Source organism: Erpetoichthys calabaricus, chromosome 14 (genome assembly GCF_900747795.2).
Source record: "Erpetoichthys calabaricus chromosome 14, fErpCal1.3, whole genome shotgun sequence".
Classification (NCBI taxonomy): domain Eukaryota; kingdom Metazoa; phylum Chordata; class Cladistia; order Polypteriformes; family Polypteridae; genus Erpetoichthys; species Erpetoichthys calabaricus.
Window position 1 is genome coordinate 4,184,004 of NC_041407.2, and position 24,674 is coordinate 4,208,677.

Sequence of the window (24,674 nt, forward strand, 5' to 3'; positions counted from 1 at the left end):
ACTCCACCCCTTCTGGGCAGAGTCCTATAAAGCCAGACATCCCTGGAAGGGGGCGTCTCACTTTGATAGAAGCCCGGCTGAGAAACGGAGCTCCTCAAAGCCAGCAGTTAGGAGTTTAAAGAAGGCCACAGCCTGGATGTCGGTTTTTTTTTGACGCTGTAAGAGCCACTTGCTAGTTTATTTAGGTTATGTTAAAGTATTTTCTTAGGTTATGTTCAAATGTTTGCCTATAAATTAATACAATTAAAGCATGTCTTCTTCTTCTGTCAGCTGCTCCCATTAGTCTATGGGAGACTATTAATAACCTCCACAAGCTAATCGGAAATGGAATATTCAAATTATTTCTCATCCCTGTAACTACACATTAGACTCTGTTTATAATCTGCCTTGCGGTAAGTAAGGCATGGAGGGCCAACAGTTTCAAACTGAGCTCCACGGAATGGAACGTGCGGTGCCGTATGTATAATACACGCTGAAGGTATTAAGTAAAACTTGTACAGGTTTGCCACAGAGAAATAACACAACCTGTAATTATAGAAAGCAAATGAAGTTTAACAAGAAAAAGCTCAGATTGTAGAAGAAACATTTTTTTTCATTTATTGCCTTTCATATTTATCTATCATATAGTGCCTTTCAAATATATATATTATATAGTGCCTTTCATATCTATTACATAGTGCCTTTCATAGCTATATCTATTACATAGTGCCTTTCAAATATATTTCTATTATATAGTGCCCTTCGTATCTATAACATAGTGCCTTTCATATCTATTACATAGTGCCTTTCAAATATGTGTTATATAGTGCCTTTCATATCTATTACATAGTGCCTTTAAAATATACATCTATCACATAGTGCCTTTCATAGCTATATCTATCATATAGTGCCTTTCAAATATATATCCATTATATAGTGCCTTTCAAATATATATCTATTATATAGTGCCTTTCATATCTATCTATCACATAGTGCCTTTCATAGCTATATCTATCATATAGTGCCTTTCAAATATATATCCATTATATAGTGCCTTTCATATTTATAACATATTGCCTTTCAAATATACAGTATCTATCTATCACATAGTGCCTTTCATATCTCATATAGTGCCTTTCATATCTATATCTATCACATAGTGCCTTTCATATCTATCTGTAATACAGTGCCTTTCATATCTATATCTATCACATAGTGCCTTTCATATCTATCTGTAATACAGTGCCTTTCATATCTATATCTATCATATAGTGCCTTTCATATCTATATCTATCACATAGTGCCTTTCATATCTGTATCTATCATATAGTGCCTTTCCTATTTATCTATCGTAGATATATTTGTCTGTCTATTCATTTCAGAGTTTGGACGCCACACAGTCGGGTTTCCTACACTCACTTAACTTGTTCTCATAATTTTGGGAAGGTCTGCGTCTCGCTGCCTGTCCTGGACTGACGACACTAATGGGGTACGTAAGGTGGGTGGCGGGGCTAACCCGTTTCCAGTCGTATATGTGATTGTACAACTGGGCTGTAAACATGAACTGGAGGCCAGTGGGGTGACTGAGGGACCCCAGTCACAGGGTTGCTCCTCTTCATTTTGGTGTGACAGTCCTCAAATCAGCTGACATGTGGCACGTGAATGACCGGAGCAGGCTGATCATAAAGCAGTTCTGCTCGAGGGCTGACCAGCCAGCAGGCCTCTCAAGAATTCACGACTTTGCGAGATGTCTAAGACGCAGAAAGCAACTTTGAGAAAGCCCAGAGATGTAATGAGGGAATTCAAAGGCATTTTCATAGTCGAGAACTCCAATCCTCAAGGATTCACCTCCAGTAAATCTGAAGTCTTTACATCGTCTGGCCTTGTGATTTGCCAACTCACTAAGCGAACTTCTGGACTTTTTCTAAATTTCAAGTAAAGTGCGGACATTTACTGTATGTCTTCATAATGATGCCAGTGACACACTGCATGGCAGAGAGTGACATCAAATGCCAGTGTTGTCACCTCAATTGAACTGGTGACTTGTGATGTTTGAAGGATCAGCTGGATCAGGCAGAACTTGTGGCTCGATATTTTAGGGTCTGACACCTCAAGAATCAGGAATGGAGAGGAAAATGCAAAGAGCTAAAGAGCGCGATGTTACCAAGAGTCACTGCCTCGGCGGCCAATTCACTCTGCCTCACATTACAAATCACTGGTTTGGGAAGCAGTAGAGAACCCCCCCGCCACCATGCTGATGATTCATGGCTGTGGGCGGCAGAGCTGTTGGCCGTGGGAATTGAAGCTGCTCCTGACATGCTTTCCTGTGCCAGTGTCAGCACACCGCCGAGACTCGAGGGCTGATGGAATAAAAAAAAAAGTCCTCAGGAGACCCAAAACGAGAGCTGCAAGTGTAGAAGCACCGAGGGGACACGAGGCGAGCATGCAGGCTGGACAGACGGCCATTTATTGACTGCATACCTGCTGGCCCCCCTCACCCCTGCCACGTTCAGCATTTCAGGTGAGCCGGCCCACCCAGAAGGGTCATCGAGGACGCCCAAGGACCACCCCTTCTGGGTCACATGACCCCCCGAGCGAGTTCCAGAGTCGTCCAAACTGTTTGTGTGGAAAGACTAGAGCTCTGGATGACAGGGCCCTTCCTCCACGGGTGCCTCTGCAGCAGGCCGCTAATGCGATTCATGCACACCGCTCCGCCGCAGCACTCAAAGCACACGCCAATGCTGAGCGCTACGTTGATTACTAAGATTTCAAACCCACCTCAGACCGGCAGTACAGATACCGTAGATACTCACCTATAAGTCGGGTCTTGAAAGCCTAAAAATCGATCATAAAATCAGACCCTGACTTGTACGCCCGTTCAAAAACACAACACTTAAATTTGCTTCTTGCCTCCTCCAATCTCACATCAGTTTCTCAGACACATCAAATGTTGTTACCAATTTCTATCGCCACTTCAATGACTTTTACTATAAAACCAGCTTCATATCTTCTTCTGATCGAACGCTCCATCGTAGATAAGAGGTGCTCTTACGATAAAGGTGTATGAGGGTGGGGAGATACAAAAAACACAAGGGCAGCACGGTGGCGCAGTGGGTAGCGCTGCTGCCTCGCAGTTAGGAGACCCGGGTGTGCATGTTCTCCCCGTGTCTGCGTGGGTTTCCTCCCACAGTCCAAAGACATGCATGTTAGGTGCATTGGCGATCCTAAATTGTCCCTAGTGTGTGCTTGGTGTGTGTGTGCTCCCTGCGGTGGGCTGGCGCCCTGCCCGAGGTTTGTTTCCAGCCTTGCGCCCTGTGTTGGCTGGGATTGGCTCCAGCAGACCCTCGTGACCCTGTAGTTAGCAGGTTGGATAATGGATGGATGGACAAAACGCATATTACTGAGTGATGGGCGATGCAATGGGACGAGATTAGTTGTATTCCAAATTGGTCGAACAATTCTGACCTGTCAAATTTTAAGGTAATGAAGTCCATCTAACATGAGATGCCAAAGGAGATCTTGATATGCCATTCATATTAAAATGTTTACAGTTTCCCGTTGGAATAGCTTTGGCAAAGACAATTAACAAATTACAGGGACAAACATTCGAAAAAATGTCAATTTATTTTTTAGAGAGAAAGAAACGAAATTCACTCGCGGGCAGTTATACGTTACATTGTCACGATGAAAGTCCAAACACGGAATCAAAATTCAAAGCGATGTTGACGAAAAGTTAATTCAAAAAATTGTTTTTAATTAAGTTTTACAATAAAAGTATAAGTTTAAAAAGTACTTGTGTGTTAATTTCAAAACCAAACAGAACGAAATTGCCATCCATCCATCCATCCTCTTCCGCTTATCCGAGGTCGGGTCGCGGGGGCAACAGCTTGAGCAGAGATGCCCAGACTTCCCTCTCCCCGGCCACTTCTTCTAGCTCATCCGGGGGAATCCCGAGGCAGTCCCAGGCCAGCCGGGAGACATAGTCCTTCCAGCGTGTCCTGGGTCTTCTCTGGGGTCTCCTCCCAGTTAGACATGCCCAGAACACTTCACCAGGGAGGCGTCCAGGAGGCACTCTGATCAGATGTCCCCTCTCGATGAGGAGGAGCAGCGGCTCTACTCTGAGCTTCTCACCCTGTCTTTAAGGGAGAGCCCAGACACCCTGCGGAGGAAACTCATTTCAGCCGCTTGTATTCGCGATCTCGTTCTTTCGGTCACTACCCATAGCTCATGACCATAGGTGAGGGTAGGAACATAGATCAACTGGTAAATTGAGAGCTTTGCCTTTCGGCTCAGCTCCTTTTCCACCACGATAGACCGATGCAGAGCCCCCCATAACTGCAGACGCCGCACCGATCCACCTGTCGATCTCCCACTCCATTCTTCACTCGTGAACAAGACCCTGAGATACTTGAACTCCTCCACTTGAGGCAGGATCTCGCTCCCAACCCTGAGATGGCACTCCACCCTTTTCTGGCTGAGGACCATGGTCTCGGATTTCGAGGTGCTGATTCCAGAGACAGCTGAAGATCACAGCAAACGACAACATCACCTGCAAAAAGCAGTGACCCAAAAAGATGGATGGATGGACGGACGGACTGACTATGGTAATTACTCGCCGTAATGTAAAATAGTTATTATGCTTATGTAACAATTCCCATGAAAATAACAATCTGTTTAAATTCTACATCCGCGTCCCCATACGCGAGCGGCAGAGCCAGGAAGCGTTGGGCGTCTTACACCCCACCAGTTCCACCGCCTGTCGTGTGCTCCGTCCTCAGCCTCATCCGCTCATCACTTGAAATTCAAACATCAATCGAGGCAGCAAATTAGCCATAAAGGAAGAGCTGACGGGCACACAGAGAGCCGTCAACCTCCATGTCTAGTGTGCCAACCTCAAAAGGCATGGGGACAGGCATGCAGGCAGGCTGGCAGGTGGTTGGGTGGGCACATGCTCTCCTGCTCTGCCGTACGTAGGAGTGGGGGACACACAGCTCATCCTCGGTCTCCCTAACCTGGATGGAGGTGCCCGGGGTTTTATTTATTTTGGTTGGGAAGCGCCCAGCCTTATCTGGCTCAAGCAGATCAAGACTCGCCTGAACACAACGCAGTCGAAACAGAATAAAACAGAAATGTGCGCCACGTGGAAACGCAATTTATAGAAAGCACTTGTGGTTCCATTCGGAGGACAAGAAAAGACGTCAGGGTCGCCCACTTTAGCACGGAGCAGCTGCCTTCTAAATACGTCGCCAAGGACTTTGCTTTTTTACCCCCATTAGTCAGGACAGCAGCTGACTTCAGGCTGATTTAGGGAGGACACCCGAAAGTCACAAGGACTCTGCTGTAGCGGGCCACGACGGCCAACTTGGGGTCTCACCAGTGGGAAATAAATATGTGGAGTCAAAGTGGTCCATGTGATGAGCAGACAGGATGGCAGCTCGAATCCGTCACCTTCCTACCATTTAAATACTTGCAATCATTTAGTTGGCGATTCACAAATCACTCTGTGAGGCGCAGCCCCCCAGGAAAGGTGTCTAAATGACCCCCGTAAGTGCTAGTCAGAGTGGAAGAAAACAACGTATTAAAGTCAGTCAGTCATTTTCAAACCCACTTAGTTCTGACCAGGGTCACGGGGGTCTGCTGGAGCCTATCCCAGCTAGCACAGGGAGCGAGGCAGGAACAAACCATGGACGGGGCGCGCCAGTCCATCACAGGGCAAACACACACACACGGGCTAATCTGGGATCACCAATTCACTTAACCTGAGAGTCTTTGGAAAGTAGGAGGAAACCCACACGCAAACTCCACGAATGGAGGACCCAGAATGAGAACTCGGGTCTCCCTACCATGAGGCAGCAGTGCTACCAACAAGTTTAAAACAGAAATGAAGCCTTTCAGTGAATTGGGACACTGGAGATGGCACTGGCCTTTCAATGTCACAGGGTTGTGTTGAGCGGCGAAATTCACCAAAGCGTTCTTTGCACTGAATTTCCGGGGTATTGCCCAGTGATCTTGTCTGCCCAATTTTTCCCATAAACAGCTGGCGTTGACAATCTCTCTTTTTTTTTTGTCCCAGTGCCCCAGGATGCTTGGCAAGGCTGGCCTGACATCACAGAGCAGTAGCGGCCAATGGATTGTGGGGGATGTCGCTGCCCGATCTGTGCCACCTGCTTGATTTGCATTGCACACGCGCAGAACTTTCACACATCCAAGTGGCCGCAGTCCACCTTACACTTGACTGGGCCGCCCAATCTGCTTTGCGCAGGTGTGAATAAGTCACGCGTGATGTCACGACCCAGTTGGAACTCAGATTTTGTACCCTGCACGCATTAATAATAAAAAATACAAAAACTCGCAGTATTTCTATTTGAGGGGTGCGTTAGCTGACCACAGTGAGAACGTCAGGGCCGTGTGCTGCACAGATTCACTGCATGTTGGGTCTTCAAGGCTGGATTATGGATGCTATGCTCCTCGCTATGTAGCACAGGTCGGGCAGTGACAGGACCAGACCCCCGCTGACCCCCTGTATCATATAGCGCCTTTACATGCACTTCAGTAACCCAATTACTCACAGAAACCTGATTCTGAAAGTGCCATGTCCACCCTTGGAGATCGTCATTTAATTCAGGTAGTAACGTGATGGATGGAGCTGCTGCCTCCGTGGAAACGCGTCCTGGGCCAAAACCTCAGACAGACTGCCGTTCCATTACCTGCGCTTCAATAAACCCGATTTCTAAAACGCCCTGTCAACTCTTCTTCCAGTCAGAGAAACCGGACTAACCCGAATATGAGGCCCTGACAACCCTAAACCAGCTTAGAGTGGAGGATTTAGTGGTCTGCACCTATCCGCTGTACTCTGTCAGCCCTGGCATGTTTGCTTCAGCATTCACAAATGAAATTTCCAGAATCAACCGTTCCGGTGGTCGCATCATTCCTTCCCTGGACTCAAACAATCCACCTCAATATTTCAGAAATCGCTAAGTTTGTGTTGATGAGCTGAACGCAGAGTGCTAAACATGGCAGCACAATCTCGAGGGCAGTAACGCGCGTCACGTAGTCCAGTTACTTTTCAGGTGACCTAACGTACATCTCATCGTAGTGCGTTATTCCATCAGCGAGAAGCACGCGAGTCGCTACACTGCTCCTTAGTAGGGCTCAGTCGCACAGTGAAACAGAAAAAAGAGGGCGCATGGTGCGATCCCGTAAATAACGTGTCAGTTTGACAGAACGTATTTATGAAACACAAGAGTACTGTCACAGCCGTCACGCTTATTTTCGGATGATGTTTACCGTATATAGGCTTGATTTGACTGTATAATTTATAATGTTGGTCATACAAATCGAATGCGGTAAACTCCCACTATTGGTCCAAGAGATTCTGCTATGCTAACACCCACCTGAGAGAGGAACCACGGAGTACACGGCCTTTTTTTTTTCTATGTATTGTTCCTACGTGACCACACGGTAATACCCGAACTATTCTGAGGCGACGTTTGCACTGATTTGTGTTTTTCGTATCTCCCACCCTCATACATCCTTTATCATAAGAGTATCCCTTATCTACAATGGAAGAAAGTATGAAGCTGGTTTTAAATTAAATGTCGTTGAAGTGGTGAAAGAAATCGGTAACTGTGCTGCTGCAACAAAATTTGATGCGTCTGAGAAACTGATGTGAGATTGGAGGAGGCACGAAGATGTAAAAAAATGTGTCGTATCTTTGAACGGGCGTACAAGTTGGGATCGGATTTTATGATCAATTTTACAGGTTTCAGGACCCGACATATACAATACAATTTATTTTTTGTGAAGCCCAAAATCACACAAGAAGTGCCGCAATGGGCTTTAACAGGCCCTGCCTCTTGACAGCTCTAAGAAGACAAGGAAAAACTTCCAAAAAAACCTTGTAGGGAAAAATGGAAGAAACCTCCGGAAAGGCAGTGCAAAGAGAGACCCCTGTCCAGGTAGGTTGAGCGTGCAGTGGGTGTCAAAAGAAGGGGGTCAATACAATACAATACACAGAACAGAACAAATCCTCAATACAGTATAAAAATAAAAAATTTTAGAAGTATAGAGCAGAATTTAACAGTAGATGATATCTATCTTACTAAACCACAGTTAATATATGCACGGCGGACGCACCGAGGCGCATGCGCACTGCGGCCTTGGCGCCCGCCCCAGAGTCCAGAGTCAAATGCAGCGGCTTTCCAAAACGCGGCGGCTTCCCAGAGTCAGTAGGTGGCGCCCAAACAACACAACCTGTAAACTAGACTTGCTCTAATCCACTGTGCCAGTAATGTAGATCACATAACGTTCGTTCAGTTTGGCGCCCACCCCAGAGTCCAGAGTCAAACGCAGCGGCGTCCCAAAGCGTGGCGGCGCCTGCCCCAGAGTCAAACGCAGCGACTTCCCGAAACGCGGCGGCTATCCAGAGTCAGTAGGTGGCGCCCGCCCCAGAGTCAAACACAGCGGCTTCCCAGAGTCAGTAGGTGGCACCCAAACAACATAACCTGTGAGCTACACTTGCTCTAATCCACTGTGCCAGTAATATAGAGCACATAACGGTCACAGACTCTAACCCAGCGGCTTCCCACACTCAGTGGCTGGCACACGAACACCACAACCTGTGAACTAAACTTGCTGTGCTCCACTCTGCCAGCAGTCGGTGTCAGCAAAGGCAACGGAATCACGTCTCCACAAAACGAAACCGCTTTAGTACAGATATGCTTATGTAATTAAATGACATTTCCCCAGACGCACCCACCCTCCATGATATGTCATCCATCCAGATATCGGACGGAACACAAACTGATTGCCATTCTTGGATTTCCGATTCGCTAGCGAATCGCGGGCTTACTTGTCACATAATAAGATTTGGATATATTTAGAGTCCTGGAGACCTCAGCCATCAAGCTGCCTCCCCCATTTGGCCATTCCATGGCTGAAACAGCGCTGGGCCAGCCAATCCGATGAAAGGACCCCTCCTTCCCATGATTCCTGCGATCCTCCATCAGGGATGACTTTACTTTAGGCAGACAAAACAACTTGGCAGGTGGGCCATGGCACCAACTGCCACATTTGAGTACCGAGAAGAGAAACCGAATAGGTGAGGGTTAGTATCCAATTCTAACTGTCATGTTACTTCAGTTTTAGTGCTAATGACTAACAACAGAGATGCAGTCTGTACAGTTAATCAGCAGCTCTAGTCAGGGTGTGCTAAACTGAAGTCGTCAGATTTAAAAGCTGAGACCGAAGGGGCATCTCTTATAGTAGCAGGCAGACCATCCCACAGTTTAGGGGCCCTGTAACTAAAAGCTCAACCTCCCATTGTTATTTTATTAATCTTTGGACGTATACGTGAGTATATACGGTAATTCTTTTCTGAGTGTTTTGAGCCCCTTCACTGAACTGTGCACTTTAATCGCGATGTCTGAATTGCCTGATTTGTAATTTTAAATGATGGTGCAGAGGGGGAAATTGAGGACGAGCGTGTCCTTGTCCCGAACAATATGGAGGGCGAGGTATGTGCCGCTGTAACACATTATATTGTTCTGTTGCTGTGATGCAAGTCTAACAGCCGCTGACCGCCTCCTATCGACAATGGTAAGGAATATAAACCAAATTATTGAAATGACTGCTGCGTTAATTCACCGATTTAAGATCCCCTTGTTGTCCAACACTCTACCCATTTCTACACATTACCTGAGTACAAGGGGCTTGTTTCTCTTTTGCATATAGAGGGTGTCTTCTCTTAAAGGTGGACAACTTTTTCTGTGACACCAAAGAGCCACACTTGCACCAAATATCAACAGGGTGCAGCACTGCGACACCTCTGGGTGCTGCCAGGGGGCACAGAACGGGTTTACTCCGATTTCCAACTAAAAACAAGCTGAGTCATCTGCTAATTACGACTGCCACGGACACATTTCACATCACTTTGGTGTTTTTCCAAAGGCTTCCGAGGCCCAGTCGGGGCAGGTTGGAGGATGGATCACCATCACGGTGGCGCTGCCCGCTCTGCTTCACTGAGAGACGTCACAACTCCAGCTCTGACGAAAATCATTTGGGCCGAGGAGGACATCAAGAATTGTCGTAGGATGGAAATCGGATGATTAAATGAGCTGCTAAACCGTTGACAGATAAAAGAAAAACTAAATTCGCCCTCCCTGTGATTTACGACAAGGTTGTCACTGACAGGCTCAGCTGTGCAGCTCCTGCCTTCGTGCTCCGACGTTTCTGCGGGGTTCTTCTGTAAAGTTATTTTAGGTGACAATCCCCAGACAATACAAATGAGCAACTTCCCAGACGCTCCTCACCGATTGAGCTGCCTACACCTGCTTGGGCTTTTTATTTTTTTCTCCGATGCAACGCTAAACGGCAACTGCTGTCATCTGAGCACCCGGCCTTGGCAGGCTGAATCATCAGGCACCCCTTCTGATTGCATAAGCGACACCCACTGTGTTGGAAGAGAGAAGCCATCTCACCAGATATTTCAGGAAACGACACCAAACAACATGTTTTTGACTTTTTATCGCGGCCGTGTTCGTTTGTGTTTGGCGCCAATGCTACACGGTGTGTGTGGACAAGCAAATCAACTCTTACTGCCCAGCTGGCAGAGCTTGCCAAAGCCGACTGTGTCCCCGTCTGCCATACTGCATTCTGCAAGGCTGATTTATTACTTCTACATGGCGCCATGCCACAGACACGTGCCTGAACACTAGTTGCCGGGTTCTGTAGCTCGCAAGGAAACTGAACGATCCATTCCAATGCAGGCCGCTGTAGACCCCCGGGATGACCGCTCCTTTCCCTACACAATTTCTTCTGAAGGCGAACGTATCTGCCCCTCACGTTTTACCACTTACTGCCGACTTCAGCACCAGAAGATGAATGTGAACTCATTTCTGTAATTACGCAGTGTCACAAACTCGACAAAGAGCCATAGCAAGGTTTGGGGCAGCCACCCGTATATTTGGCTTCCTGGCAGCAAAACTGAATAAAGTGATAGCACTGATGTGTACAAATCAGGAGTCCAAGACAGAACTGAGGGGATAGGGGAAAGGTGGCAGCTTTTAAAGGCCAGTATAGGAAATGACATCAGAGGGGCCGGAAACCGGAAGGGTCTTCATCCATAGGCTCGGACCCAGCAGTGACGTCAAAGGGGTCGGAACCAGAATTGACGATATCAGGGCCGGGCGGAATTTCCCGTGAGCGCTCTGCAGAAATGTGAAAAAAAGAGTGGCTGCCCCAAACCTTGCTATGGCTCTTTGCCAAGTTTGTGACAGTGGCGTAGTCGGCAGGATTAGAGAATCCCAGAAGAGAAAAGAGAGTCCGTGCACTCCGCCCCATTCCGGTTTGACTCGGAATCACCCTCATTCAAGCCCTTTAGCTGCCTCCCATGCACACATCTGTGTTTGTGTGTGTGTGACAGCAAACTGGTACTACACTTTGGCTCAGAGGGCCAAACGTTATGTAAAATGTGTGGCGGGAGAAGACAGCAACAGACCAGAGAGAGAGGCGGACGCCATAACATAAAAAAAGGCAAGAGGGTAAGCGATTCATCCTGCATGGAAAAAGTCAGGTGGACAAATTATTTTCCTTTTCTTGTGAATGAGGTGAAGACATTCAGGAGAAGAGAGGACCCTAACGTGACTGTTTAGTAGTACGGTTCCCTGAACAGGAGGTACGGCTCGGCGCATCCTTCCTCACAACAGACTGTCGATGTGCTCTGATTGCATTCAGGTTTCTCTTTTCTCTTCCCCATATTTATGTATTAGTGGCGTATGCGCTTGAGTGTTTGGTGTCGTGATTTGTGTGGGTGGGAATTGCTGCAGCGCGATACTATGTATAGTGGGTATAGAAAAGAATCCCCCCCTTCGAAATATTCCCATTTCTTTTGCTTTACAGCCTTAAATGAAAACACACAAACGAATATTTTTTCCCAGCTTTACTTACTCAATGCCACCTCTAATATCTGAGTGAAAGACATCACAGCTACAGTTCAGAAGAATTTTAAAAAATCAAAAACAAGAAATCCTGAGATTAATAAAGGAAAACTCACTCAGGTGTCAGTGCCCACCATCTCCATTGCGGTTACTGGCTTCCTTCCACCTGTGCTCAGTTGTAATGAGCGTGATTAGTGAAGCTGTTCCTGGAGCATTCAGTCCCTTGCTTGGTAGTGCAACTGACTATGGGGGGCAAACCACTTTCAAAAGATCTCAGGGATAGAGTTGTGGACAGACATGAGGCAGGAGATGGAGACCAAAACATCTCAAAGGCTTTATCAATTCCATGGAGCCCGGAGATGCTGGCAGAAGGATTACCAGGGACACCCGGAGTGCCAGCGGAAGATCATCAGGAGGCACCTGGAGCACGTCCGGGTGAACATAAAAGGGGCCGCCTCCCTCCATTCGTTAGCTGGAGTCGGGCGGAAGAGGACGTAACTCGGAGGAGAGGAGTGGAGGTGGTCAGGAGAAGAGAGAAGGGTGATTGGTGCGGGGGCACTGGGCTGTGTGGACACTTGTATATAGCAAATGTAAAATAAACGTAACCATCAGTGTCTGCCTGTCTGTGTCTGGGCTGCTTTCCACACGGGTCATCTGGACCAAACGTCGTCATTTCGTCACATACGATACCAACGAATGTGCCAGCCTGCTGGGTGGTTTAGTTCTTGACTTGTGAAATTTGATTTTAAAAATGAGGCCGGATAAACTCGACCCACCCCTGGTAAAATGGCTGTACCTCGAAAGCATTGATCTTCCAACAAACACATTTTACGGGGTGTCTCCTGACTAACATGGGTACACTTGGTCATTTTTCCAGACTTTTTTTGAGTCTGAAGTGCGTGGGCCATTTGGTTGATTTGACATGGAATGCCGCTTAGCTTTGGCAATGTTGACATCCAGAACAGCGGTGGATGGCCTCCCTGAAGTCGTCTTGTAATCCGCCCGCATGTTGCGGACCCTAAAGTGCTTCCACCACCAAAATACGGCAGCACGGCTAATCGTTTCAACACCGTGTGTGCTCGCCGTGACATTCCAAAAGTTTCATTACCGCTCTTCCTAAGCTTGGCGTAAAATCCAGTCTCGCTCCTCTCCCAAAAACGTTGTCTTCATCCGCCATGACGACACATACGAAGTGCTTCCCCTCGCGGTGATAGGACGCTGCAGAATCTGGCAGCCCAACTGCAGGTTCAGACTCCTCGACGGGAACCTGCACAGCATTCTCATGTCAGAGGGGGTGACACAAACAGGAGCAGTGTCATTACTTACGTCAGGGTCCACGACAACCAGAACGGAGATGCAATTTCAGCAACGGATTCATCCAGATGTGCCGCTGAAGAGCCTGCTGGATGAGGACTCCGTGATGAATCTCCTAACCGCCCGGCTTGTGCAGTTCACTTGAGGACTGATGACGTCTGCTGTTGTTCTTTCTTTCTTGGCACTGCCTTTGGCACGGGGGTATGAAACGCAAGTAACCAGGCGCTCTGAGGAATAAACAGACTCTGAAATGCAAAAATTGTAAGGCAGCAGGGGGACAACCACGGCAGCATGCCACCCACCGACCAAGCAGATGATGACATGCAGACGGCTCTCAAAAGCGCAGGTACGTATGAACGTATCTGAGCGCTTGCCCCGCGTTACGTTCCGTCTTTGTTCTTAATTTGTTCAAACAGGCAGACTGTGGGATTTCACGATTTGCGCTCAGAATTTTACTGCAATGTTCCGAAAACTGAATTTTGCTTTTTCTTGAGATGCCGTTACACTAGGATTATATTCTCATGAACTTCAACACTTGCTAGCCATTCCTGCCAGGAGGACGCCATTTCAACGCACGTCCCCAACGGTGAAGTGCAATGTTCATCTGCTCACAATTGCAGGCATTAAAGGGTAAGCTGCCTTTTCTTTTCGATTCCCACTCGTATAACGTTATGGAACTGCACTCATTAAGCCAAAGTGAATGGAGACACAGAAGGGCCAGCATCCTGACTGGGTAGGAGACTGCAGCTGTACCCGGCCAGGAGGCCATAATGGATGGACAGGGTAATGGAAGAAGCAACCCAGCCGGGATGGCTAATGATTCCTATCCCAGACGTGGCAGCTGGGGTGTAGCGGATGGACCGAGACAGTAGGTGGCAGTGCTTCTCTGGTCAGCTCCCACTTTGGACACACACAGGGTATCATGGGACTTGTAGTCTCGAAGGGCAACCCTGCCAGGGTCCCCGATTGCCACCAGTGGACCGAAAGAAGCTCTCCCTATTTCAGGGAGCTTTCGCCTGACCCGGAAGTGCTTCCCACGGGATACACGATGACACCCTGAGTCGTGTATTCATTCGAAGGAGGACAAGACTAACCTGGAGGAGTGGGAGGAGAGGAAGGAAGACCAACACAAAGCAACCGTGCTTGGAAAAACAACCTGGCCAAAGGTATTGGTCAAAATAAATCATTAGTTGAACCCGGGAATCGTGTAGTAGATGTTCTTGTGTTTTGGGGGCCTCAGTGGCGCCCCCCCCCATAGGTCTCATATTTTCAAAAAAGACATTCAGGAATTCAAAGCAGGAACCAAAAGCAAACATTTGGATTCCCAGCACCTCACCTCGGCTACTCGGTTCGCACAGATCTGTTTTACCTTTCTGTTCTGCTTCATTTTAGGTCCTCGTTCGGCGCCGTTATGGTCAATATTCTCCAAAGACTGCCATCATTCCTAGGCGCAGACCACTTTCTTAGACCGCCACATTTATATTTTAAGAGATGCTTGTTTTTCCCTGTCAGGCATTTAGTGCGCGAGAAGACTTCATACATTTTTCATCCATTAGTAACTCCTCTTTCCCAGCCCCATTCTCTTAGGAGCACGTCTTTCATGGAAACATATTCTTGACATAAAAAGCATTTTACCCATAATGCATCTGACAGTGAAAACAGGGCTCTATCAGTGTAAGCTCAGAGGGTTTTCACTGGAATACGTTACTGTGAGCAGAGGCAACATTTGCTTGAAAATATTGAAGAGACTTCCCAGACGACTAGAAACGCGAAAAACGAGCAACTCATGGCCAGCTGAAGCATGCGACCACAGCAAGCCACCGTGACAAGAATTCTGGTTCAATGGCCAAAGGAAAACTACTCGTGCTTCATCATCGAAGACGAAGTCAGCAATCCGGTAGCAGAAATCTATAAATAAGGCGTCATTTTGACTGTTGTCTAATGTGGTGGCGCGATTGGCGTTCGGGCCACGTGACTGAGGGTTCCAGCTGTAGTGCTAATGACTGATAACGTTGCATGGTGGGCAACGGATGAGTCAAAATAACGATAAATGGACTTGCAAATCGGGAAACTGAGGCCCCCCAGACATAACTAGGCTAGAGTAAACTCACGTTTAAGTTCTCCTGCGGATAAGTTGGGACTTAATTTTACCGTATAAATTCTGGTATTTTATAATGTCTGTCGTGTAAGTAGAATACGGAAAACTCCCGCTATTGGTCCAAGAGATTATGATATGCTAATGCCCTCCTGACAGAGGAAACACGGAGCACATAGCCCCCCCCCCCCCATGTATTGTGCCTACATGACCACATGGTAATACCCAAACTATTTGGAAGCGACGTTTGCACAGATTTGTGTTTTTTGTATCTCCCACCCTCATACTTCTTTATCGTAAGAGTACCCCTTATCTACGATGGTGCGTTCAATCAGAAGAAAATATGAAGCTTGTTTAAAATTAAAAGTCGTTGAAGTGGCGAAAGAAATCGGTAACTGTGCTGCTGCAACAAAATTTGATGCGTTTGAGAACTGATGTGAGATTGGAGGAGGCAAGAAGATGTAAAAAAAAAAAAAATGAAGTGTCACATTTTTGAACGGGCGTACAAGTCGAGGTCTGATTTTATGATCCTTTTTTTGGGTTTGAAGATCCGACTTATATGTGAGTATATACGGTAAACCCGGCCAACACGACAGTGAGCATTGCTGCCTTTTATAAGAGCGATCAGTCGGAAGAAGGACACCAAGAAGAAGTGGCAAAAAACTGATGGCTCTACGCAAAGGGGAAAGGCCGCTGCGCGGGAAACAGACACAGTGGGTGTTATTAGTGCTCAGCCTGATATGGCCAACTGCTTTGGAATCCCTGGATTACACATCTCTAATGCCTTGGATTAGATTTGTGACTCCCAAAAGCTGGTAAAACAGGCAGAAATATGCCTTCTGACTAAGACGGTTGCGTAATGTACTGAAACGGACTGTCTGAGGTTACATTACATTTAATGACCTCATAAATGTTTATCCCTCCGTCCAATCCATTCACTGAAATCATTTCGTGCAATTTCAGACTTGCTGGGAGTCGGAGCTCATGTTGGAAACAAATCTGGACAGGCTGCCCCTCCATCGTGGGACAACGACATAAGGACGGTTTAGAGCAGGGGTCTCCTAATCCTCACAGGTGGCGCTGCCCTTCCATCGTGGGACAACGACATAAGGACGGTTTAGAGCAGGGGTCTCCTAATCCTCACAGGTGGTGCTGCCCCTCCATCGTGGGACAATGACATAAGGACGGTTTAGAGCAGGGGTCTCCTAATCCTCACAGGTGGCGCAGTGGTAGTGCTGCTGCTTTGCAGTAAGGAGATTGTGGGTTCGATTCCCGGGTCCTCCTTGTGTGGAGAGCGCTTTGAGTAGTGAGAAAAGCGTTATATAAATGTAAAGAATTGTTATTAATTATTATTATTCTCCAGTGCCTGCAGGTCTTCGTCTTAACCCTCTTCTTAATCTGCTAATGAACTTCTTTTTGCCTTCATTTTAATTGACTTGTTTTTTTAGGACCGAGTCCTCGGAATCACTTAGACTGTTCCTAAAAGCGGCGCCCAAACAGAAATGCGATGCGAGGCTAGTGAGCCAACAGATGACCACCTCAGTCGGAGTCTCAACCGCCGACAAGCTTCCTAATTAGAAGCCAATTCCTGTTGTTAATCAAACTCATTATTTAATTTCTTGTCCCGCTGCTGCTCTCATTCTGCCAACACGGTTGAGTTTTCTCTCCTCTAAGAGCAGCGTCAAAGTGTGTTAGTGGACCCGAGCAGACCAGCATTAAGGAGACCTTCACCTTTCTTTCTTTTCAGATCTCGTACGATGGACTCAGGTCAGCTGGTCAGGAATCGGCTCACATTGCGTCTCTCTGTGAAACCGCAAATCGATTGAAATGAAGGCGAAAGAATGAACTGGCACTTATTAAGAAAAGGGGTCGGCCACTGTGGCCCTCCAGGATCGGAGTCATCGGAAATGAAGTCATCAATTAATTATCAATTGACCTAAAAAAAAATGCTCCTCGTTTCCCAGAGGTGGTGTGTTTTGGACCCTTTGACCTCACCTGTAGGGCCCTATGATTTTTGCTATGCGGATAACACGGACGGAATCACGAAATTAATGCTTAAAAACGGATTTTAGACTGAAGGGGTGACTGTTACAAAACTCCCCGATTAAATTAAACAATTGAATAATCTGTAGTTCTATCATTAAGTTACTATTTTGTAGTTTGTTGTTTTTCAAGCGAACACAATTCTTCGTAGAAATCCAGTTGTGCCTCTCTATCTGTCTGTGCTTCCTGCATGTTTTCTCGTTAAAGGCACGTGAATTAGCTAACTGCACAGGACAGAAACGTCAAAGCGACCAGGATCAGATATCCTTCCTACGTCGAAAAACAAAGAAACACGAGCTTAACTGCAAAAATTGAGGGTATGACAATATCCCGACGACTTTTACGAATCTGGACAACAACTTTTCCGCAAGTTTTGCCAGCATACCAGAGACTGGACACAAAAAGATCCTTGCAATGACAGCATCAAATCTAAAACAAGGAGACATTAAGATCAAAAAGTGCTCCCCTTCAGGTAACAACAGAGGAAATAACAAAATCTTCGGACGCAAGACGCCAGGATGTGTCCATGCGAGTCAAACATACCGAAGATGTGTCCTTTCTTTATTAAGCATTGTAAACAGGGAGGCGCGCTGCCAGAACATCACAGCAGTCTTCGTCAAACTCATCTGCCCCGTGTCTTTGAACGACATATGGACGCCGTTGTTCGAAAGATTCGTGGCAAGAAAATATGTTGTAGTTGATAGTCGAGGGCACAGCGTTCTCATCATAGCGATAGGTGAGTAATTCTTTTATGTAAGCAGTTCTAATTGTACGGGATGTATTTACGGTGAATCATTTAACCCATTCAGTTACATAGGCATTTAACCGCTCTTTCCCGTAGAAAAATGTTATTAGTGAACGGCACTGGTTGTTAACGGGTTCCCCTTGAAAAATTAACAACGGTGTTTTCGGGATTTAATAAATGTTTTGTCTCGCGGTGACGAGGCACACAAGGTCCACATTTGACTCTTCCATTATAAACTTGCCATCTACACACCTGGGCAGAGAGCAGGCGTCTCCTCAGATGCCACGAACCGTTAAAATCGGGTCACTCTCTCTTTCTTTTTTTTTTCGAAAAGTGAAGTTCACCTTCATCTCAGAAGGCTGCGTCACACTAGTGACCGCTCTTATAGTTCTGGGGGGGTGGGGATGGGGGGGGGGCACTCCCTGTCCTACTGCAGTCTCCGCATACAGCGTCATGGAGGATCTGGGCTCCTACCTGATGGATGGAACTGCAGGATAAGGTTCAGTTGTGCTAGTGTGCCGTTTCATTATTGTGTGTTTTGTTGTAGCTGTTACTACTTTCTTACAGTAAAAAAAACCGTAAAAACCCAAAAACCTGAATCAAGGAAAAATAAAACGGTGAAAACTGAAAAATCAAAAAAACTAGGGGGCTCTGGGGTCCGTGTACGTTTTGGTATTTGAAATTTCATTTTAGAAGCAAAAACGAAAAAATAAAAATGAATGGATTTTTCAGATTTTGATTTTTGATTAAAGAATAAAATGAGGGAAAATAATCTATTTTTTAATTCAATGGTAACAAAGAGCAGTCATAAACTTAAAATTACACATACTTTTCTGGATTTATTTGTGATTCAAATAATGAAAGTGTAATAGCTCAAAAACAACAAAACAGACGCATTTATAGCTTTTGTCACCTTTATCTCCAAATGTGTGTCACAGAGTCTACAGCCCGAGATTTGCTCAGCACAAATCTTTCTAACATTTCTTGCAGAAAACCCTCTCGCTTCTCCGTGTTCGTGTGACAGACTCTCAGATATAATTGTCGATGACAGGCCTTGTTTTGCCATCTCTAAAATCACGTCTGAGTACTGTTCCAACGTCATGATGACGGTCCAGTCTACACACCAGTGACCAGTGTTTGCTGCAAGGGGCGCCTTAGCTGACCAGGTTGTTGATCTACAAAAACGTCCGGTTCAGACAAAATAAATAAAGGGTGTTTTCTCATTCTCGTTTCTTAAATTTTTCTTTTCTGATGTGCGAAAGAACAAAATGAAAAAAGTAATTGTTTTCCATTTTTCCCTTTAAGTGTCTCTTTTTCTTTTTTAAATGATATTTTCTGAAACGAAATTTCAAATACCAAAAAGTACACGGACCGCTCTGCCCCCTGCTCGCTTCGCTCGCCAGCCCCCGTGCGGACCCTACACGCTCATCATTTCCCCGATCTGCCACTGTGCTTTTGGATAAACATGAATATCAACTCTGTCTTTGATATCTCCGTCTTCCAAAACTATTATCGCTGACTTTTGTCTTGGTAGAATAATATATTGCTGTACTTTCCGCTTTTGTATTATTAATATGTAGCCTTTGTCAGAATGCCTCAAATCTCGGACTTACCACTGTTTATAAGGTACTGTACCATATAACTTCTCCCCACCTTCCCTTCTACATCTATAACCTCAGGCAATTAGGTGTAGTAAAAGACAAGCAGGAGTTAAGTTACACATAAAATAATGTATTACTGATAATATTAATAAATAATAACAATATGCAAAGTACATTTGAATATTGGCAACCATACAACCTGATAAATGCTGATGTATAGTTTCAGATGGCACACAGACTTGTTAGTTACTGTAAATGTCTCTAGTTAAGGCATCATTGGTGCTCATCTTTCTTCAGAACTGGCCGCATGCCTGTCTCAATATGGCTGCCAAGCTGCGCTCTTCATTGTGTTGTCCTTTTCAGTTCATGCATCAGTTTGGTAAGAGAGAGACAGTGAGGTTAAGCAAGCACATTTATAGATTCTCTGTCCAACCCCTAGAGCCAATTGGGTGTTCCAGTTCCAAATAGCCATCCTTCAGACCAATGGGGGAATAGAACACCTTCACACCTGTCCCCAAAACCATTTGTTGAGCTAAAGTTTGCCAGTGAGGCAGCCTGACTTTCCTATGGAGGTTGACTGAAAGACTTCAGAGAAACATTAGCCAAACTTGTTTAAGGCACTTCATGCATTTATCTCTAGTAGGATTGACTACTGCAATGCGGTGTTCACTGGATGTTCAAACTGTTCTCTATACAGCCGCCAGTTGATCCAAAATGTGGCTGCAAGAATTATTACAAGAACAAGAAAATACAAACACATACCTCCAGTTCTTAAATCCTTACACTGGATCCCGGTTAAGTTTAGGGCAGATTTCAAAATCCTCCTTTTAACATATAAAGCATTAAATGGCCAGGGTCAGGAATACTTGTCGGAACTTATCACGACTTACAAACCAGAGCTCACATTAAGATCAAGACGCTGGTCTGCTTATGATTCCAAGGATTAATAAAATAACAGTGGGAGGTCGAGCTTTTAGTTACAGGGCCCCTAAACTGTGGAACGGTCTGCCTGCTACTATAAGAGATGCCCCTTCAGTCTCAGCTTTTAAATCCATATATATATATATATATAGTGATTCAGACTACGCATGCCATGAATGTAATTACCCGATCTACATGCTGTCAAATAAATGAAACACACGCCGTGGCGCAACACAAGAGGCTTTGCCTCTGACGCTGAAGTCCGAGGTTCGATTCCCGAGAGCGGGTGCAGTGAGTGTGTACGCCTGATGAGCCCAGAATTAGGGTGAAACACGTGTCGCGTACTCTTTGCATTATTTGACAGTAAAACTATTTCAACCATTCTGTGATCTGCTTCTCGCAACTGAAAGAGGGCACCGTGGCGGATGTTAGCTGACTTGCTGACCAACCACAAGCGTTACCTGGTAGGTAACCACCCATACAATCAGACTGTGATTCAGACTACGAATGCAATGAATATATATATATATATATATATATATATATATATATATATATATATATATACACATCTATATATATATATCTATAGAGAGAGAGAGAGAGAGAGAGAGAGAGAGAGAGAGAGAGAGAGAGAGACACAGAGAGATACACACACACACATAAACTGCACTCAGAAAGTCTTCAGGCCCTTCACTTTTTCCACATGTTGTGATGTTGCAGCCTTGTGTTAAAGCCGTTTCAATTCACTTTTTTCTCTCATCAATCAACACTCAATGGCCAAAAATGACAAAATCAAAATACAGAATGGCAACCTACATGATATGGATTCCTGCCCAGCACCCGATTCTGCTAAAACAGCAACTGGAACTCTCATCCACCTTAATAAAAGAACCTGTGTCTCCATGTCTGTCTGTGTGTGCTTCCATCTGGTCATTATTTCTCAGTCATTCCAACAGATGGCGCATCACACACATTAACACGGCTTTTACCTACCCCATTCTAAACAGTATATCGCAAACACATATGCTTTGCATTTGTCATTCCAACAGATGATCACACACATTAATTCTGCTTTCACAAATCCCATACCAAATGGCAGTGGTTCCCATCCCAAACTCTGTCGCTGCAGTTTTTGTTCCAATCAACTTCCATCTTTAATTGGACTCCTAATTTAATTAAGGGAACTGTTACTGTTTCCCAGTTTCTGTGTTTTGAGGTCAAGATGGTTTGGGAAATGTTTATTAAAATATTAAGCAGTTACAGTATATGGGAATAATGTATATTATAAACTTTTTAACAATATTTTCATTCTGCTTTTCCAGGTTTTCTGCTTATTTAACTTCTTATTCACTAATTAGTGGGTCTGACGCTGGCATTGCTGCAGCCTTTCATCATTCAGTGTTGCTTGCCCAGGGGTCTGCTCTGCTTGTTGTTAATCGTCATTATTAGGATACAATGAAGAGAGCAAAACAAACAGAAAAGGGCAAAATAGCAAAACAACAAAAGAGAGTCAAGCATTTAAAGCAGGAGCTAAAATAGAACTGTTTCTAAAATGTAAAAATCCTACTGCAGTGCTTTCATGAATGCAGAATAAGAGAAAGAAAGCAAAGGACCTGCTGATTAAATGAGATCAATTCTTATCACTGATGGTGAACCTGGGTGGAACAAATGCCTTCTTCTTTCGGCTGCTCCCGTTAGGGGTTGCCACACAGCGGATCATCTTTTCCCATATCTTCCTGTCCTCTCCATCTTGCTGTGACACAATATGAATTCCCAGAACTGAGTTGGGGAGCCCCTGCCAAATGGCACATAACAGAGACAAACGCATTGTGTGGTGTTTCAAACATCAATGCCAAAGTGTGTGTCACCTTAGAAGAGAAGCACAGTTTGTTTGGAATAACTGTATCCATGAATGGGACCCGGTATCTGCGGCTCTGTGACCTCCTATAGAATGGTGGCCGATAACAAAGCTGAGTCCTGCCTGGCACCTGCTGCTGCTGCTAAAACAAGAAATGGGACTCTCATCTGAAACGACATCATGCGGAAAATAAATGGATGGGACCCAACAAGTGGGGCCGTGTGACCTCTCGCTATGCGCCGTCACCTGAGAAATATTCACTACCAGCACATACAGTGGCTTGGCGGAGTGGCGGCTCTGGGGCTAAGGATCTGGAAGGTTTCCGGTTCAAATCCTGTTACTGCCAGATGGGTCCTTGAGGAAGGCCCTTCACCTGACAACTGGCTCCAGGGGCGTGTTGACACCCAAAGGTCATGCAAGAAGACAATTTCCCCTTGGGGGATTGATAAAGTATATCAAAATCACACTGGAATATTTAAAGTAATTCTGTTCAAACAATCAAAGCAGGAGAAGAAGCTACCACGGCACAATTTACCAGTACACAAGAGTGATTTTGGCATAACAGATGAACTTCCTGGCATTGTTCATCCTACTAACACAAGTCGAGCAGAGCAAAGCAGTCTAAACAAAGAGTAACAACAAATGGTTCGTGACATGGAAAAAAACAATATGGGCTGATGGGCTTTTAAAGCCAAAAAAGCACATGGTAAGCCGCCCACTCTCTTCACTCCCTCCACCCAACCAATGCTGTGCGGGGACTTGACTGGATCTCACAACACTGGCCACCCCCCCATGCCATGCAGAGTAAGCAAGCTGTGACAGTCTCGACCACCTCATCGGCTACCGTGTTACCTTCCTCCCGAGTTCACCTGGACCTCAGGGTGCTTCAATTCCCCCTTCTACGACCCACCGCCAACCAGCTTCCCATTCAGCTGCCCAGGCTGCATTATCAACATTTAGGAGGTCAGTTCCCCACCGCGCACATCCCCGTTTTCTTACCAGTGTTGTAGCCATAAGGAGACTCGCTAGCGCCGTCCTGCAGGCTGGCAAGGATCTCCCCCTTGCCCACATCGCTGTCTCCTACCAGCAGAAACTTGAGAAGGAAGTCGTACGCCTTGAGCGGGCTGCCTCGGCTGCTCATCCTCCTGTCATTTCAGCCCCAATGCCCCATCGCCTGGGTGCGCGCGTTGCCTTGAGTGTGACACGCGGGGCGGCGCACAGGACAGCCTTCAAATTGCTGGGCAAAAATGCAAAATGCTGTCCCGACTGGAAGGCGGCACGGGGGACTGACGACGACGACGAGCCCACGCCACACGCGAACAGGTCCACGCTGAAACAAGGGGAGGCGTCTCGCACGTCTTCGTGCGTTTCTTACAAAGTAGCTGGATAATCCACTCACTGGAAAAAATGTAGAAATACAGGAGACGTTTAGCCCTTTAAAAGCAAGCAACCGGTTGCCGTTTTGAAAAACTATAATCGGCTCCTCTTCAGAAACTTGCAAACGAGGACGTCAATCCGCGTCGAACACACTCCGAAAGTCGCACAGTCGGGATGGAACTGCGTGTGTCCAGTACGCTGCTCGAGAGAGCTCCCGCCTACGCCCCGCCTTCAGAGCGTCTGATTGGCCTAGTACGCGAGTTGCTAAGGCTAGCTTTGCGTATCATATGTCAGTGCCTGCGTCACTCTGTACGCTGCCCGTGGCACTATTGGAGATACAGGCTTTGTGGGCGGATCGAGCATGTAAAAGGGGCGGGGAATTGGCGCTGTTGTTGTTTACCTGCACATGACGTTTAACTGGACCCACGCGTGCGTGTCACGAACATGAGAATATCTTCTCACATGGAAGGTTTACTTCACTCGGTCTGCTCAGCACAACAACCGCATGTTTTTTATCGCTGTCTTCACAAAGGTCTGTGTTTCCTCACATTTACAAACTACATCGGTTACACACAGGAGAGGCAAAACGCACGCAAAAGTCCAGAAATCCACGCACCATCTTCACCCTATCCTGGCAGTGTCGAGCGCCACACAGGAATCAACCCCGGAGGCGGGACGGCTTGTCACTGTGATACACACTGAAGGTTAGCAAATACACCCAAATGTGCACATGTGGTGAGGGAAACTGGCCTACCTGGACAAAGTCCACCCTCGCAATGTGAGAACAATAAAATTCATACTG

At 46.1% G+C, this 24,674-nt stretch overlaps 1 protein-coding gene across 1 annotated transcript in view; it reads right to left on the minus strand.

Annotated features, from left to right (window-relative positions):
* Nucleotides 1-24,060, minus strand: part of LOC114665393 (ras-related protein Rab-40B) — a 43,215-nt gene extending 19,155 nt beyond the window's left edge. The window contains exon 1 of the mRNA XM_028819928.2: nt 23,495-24,060. Within this exon, the coding sequence (XP_028675761.1) occupies nt 23,495-23,636 (142 nt within the window). The 5' untranslated portion in view covers nt 23,637-24,060. The remainder of the gene's footprint in view (nt 1-23,494) is intronic.
* Nucleotides 24,061-24,674: the final 614 nt, after the last annotated feature.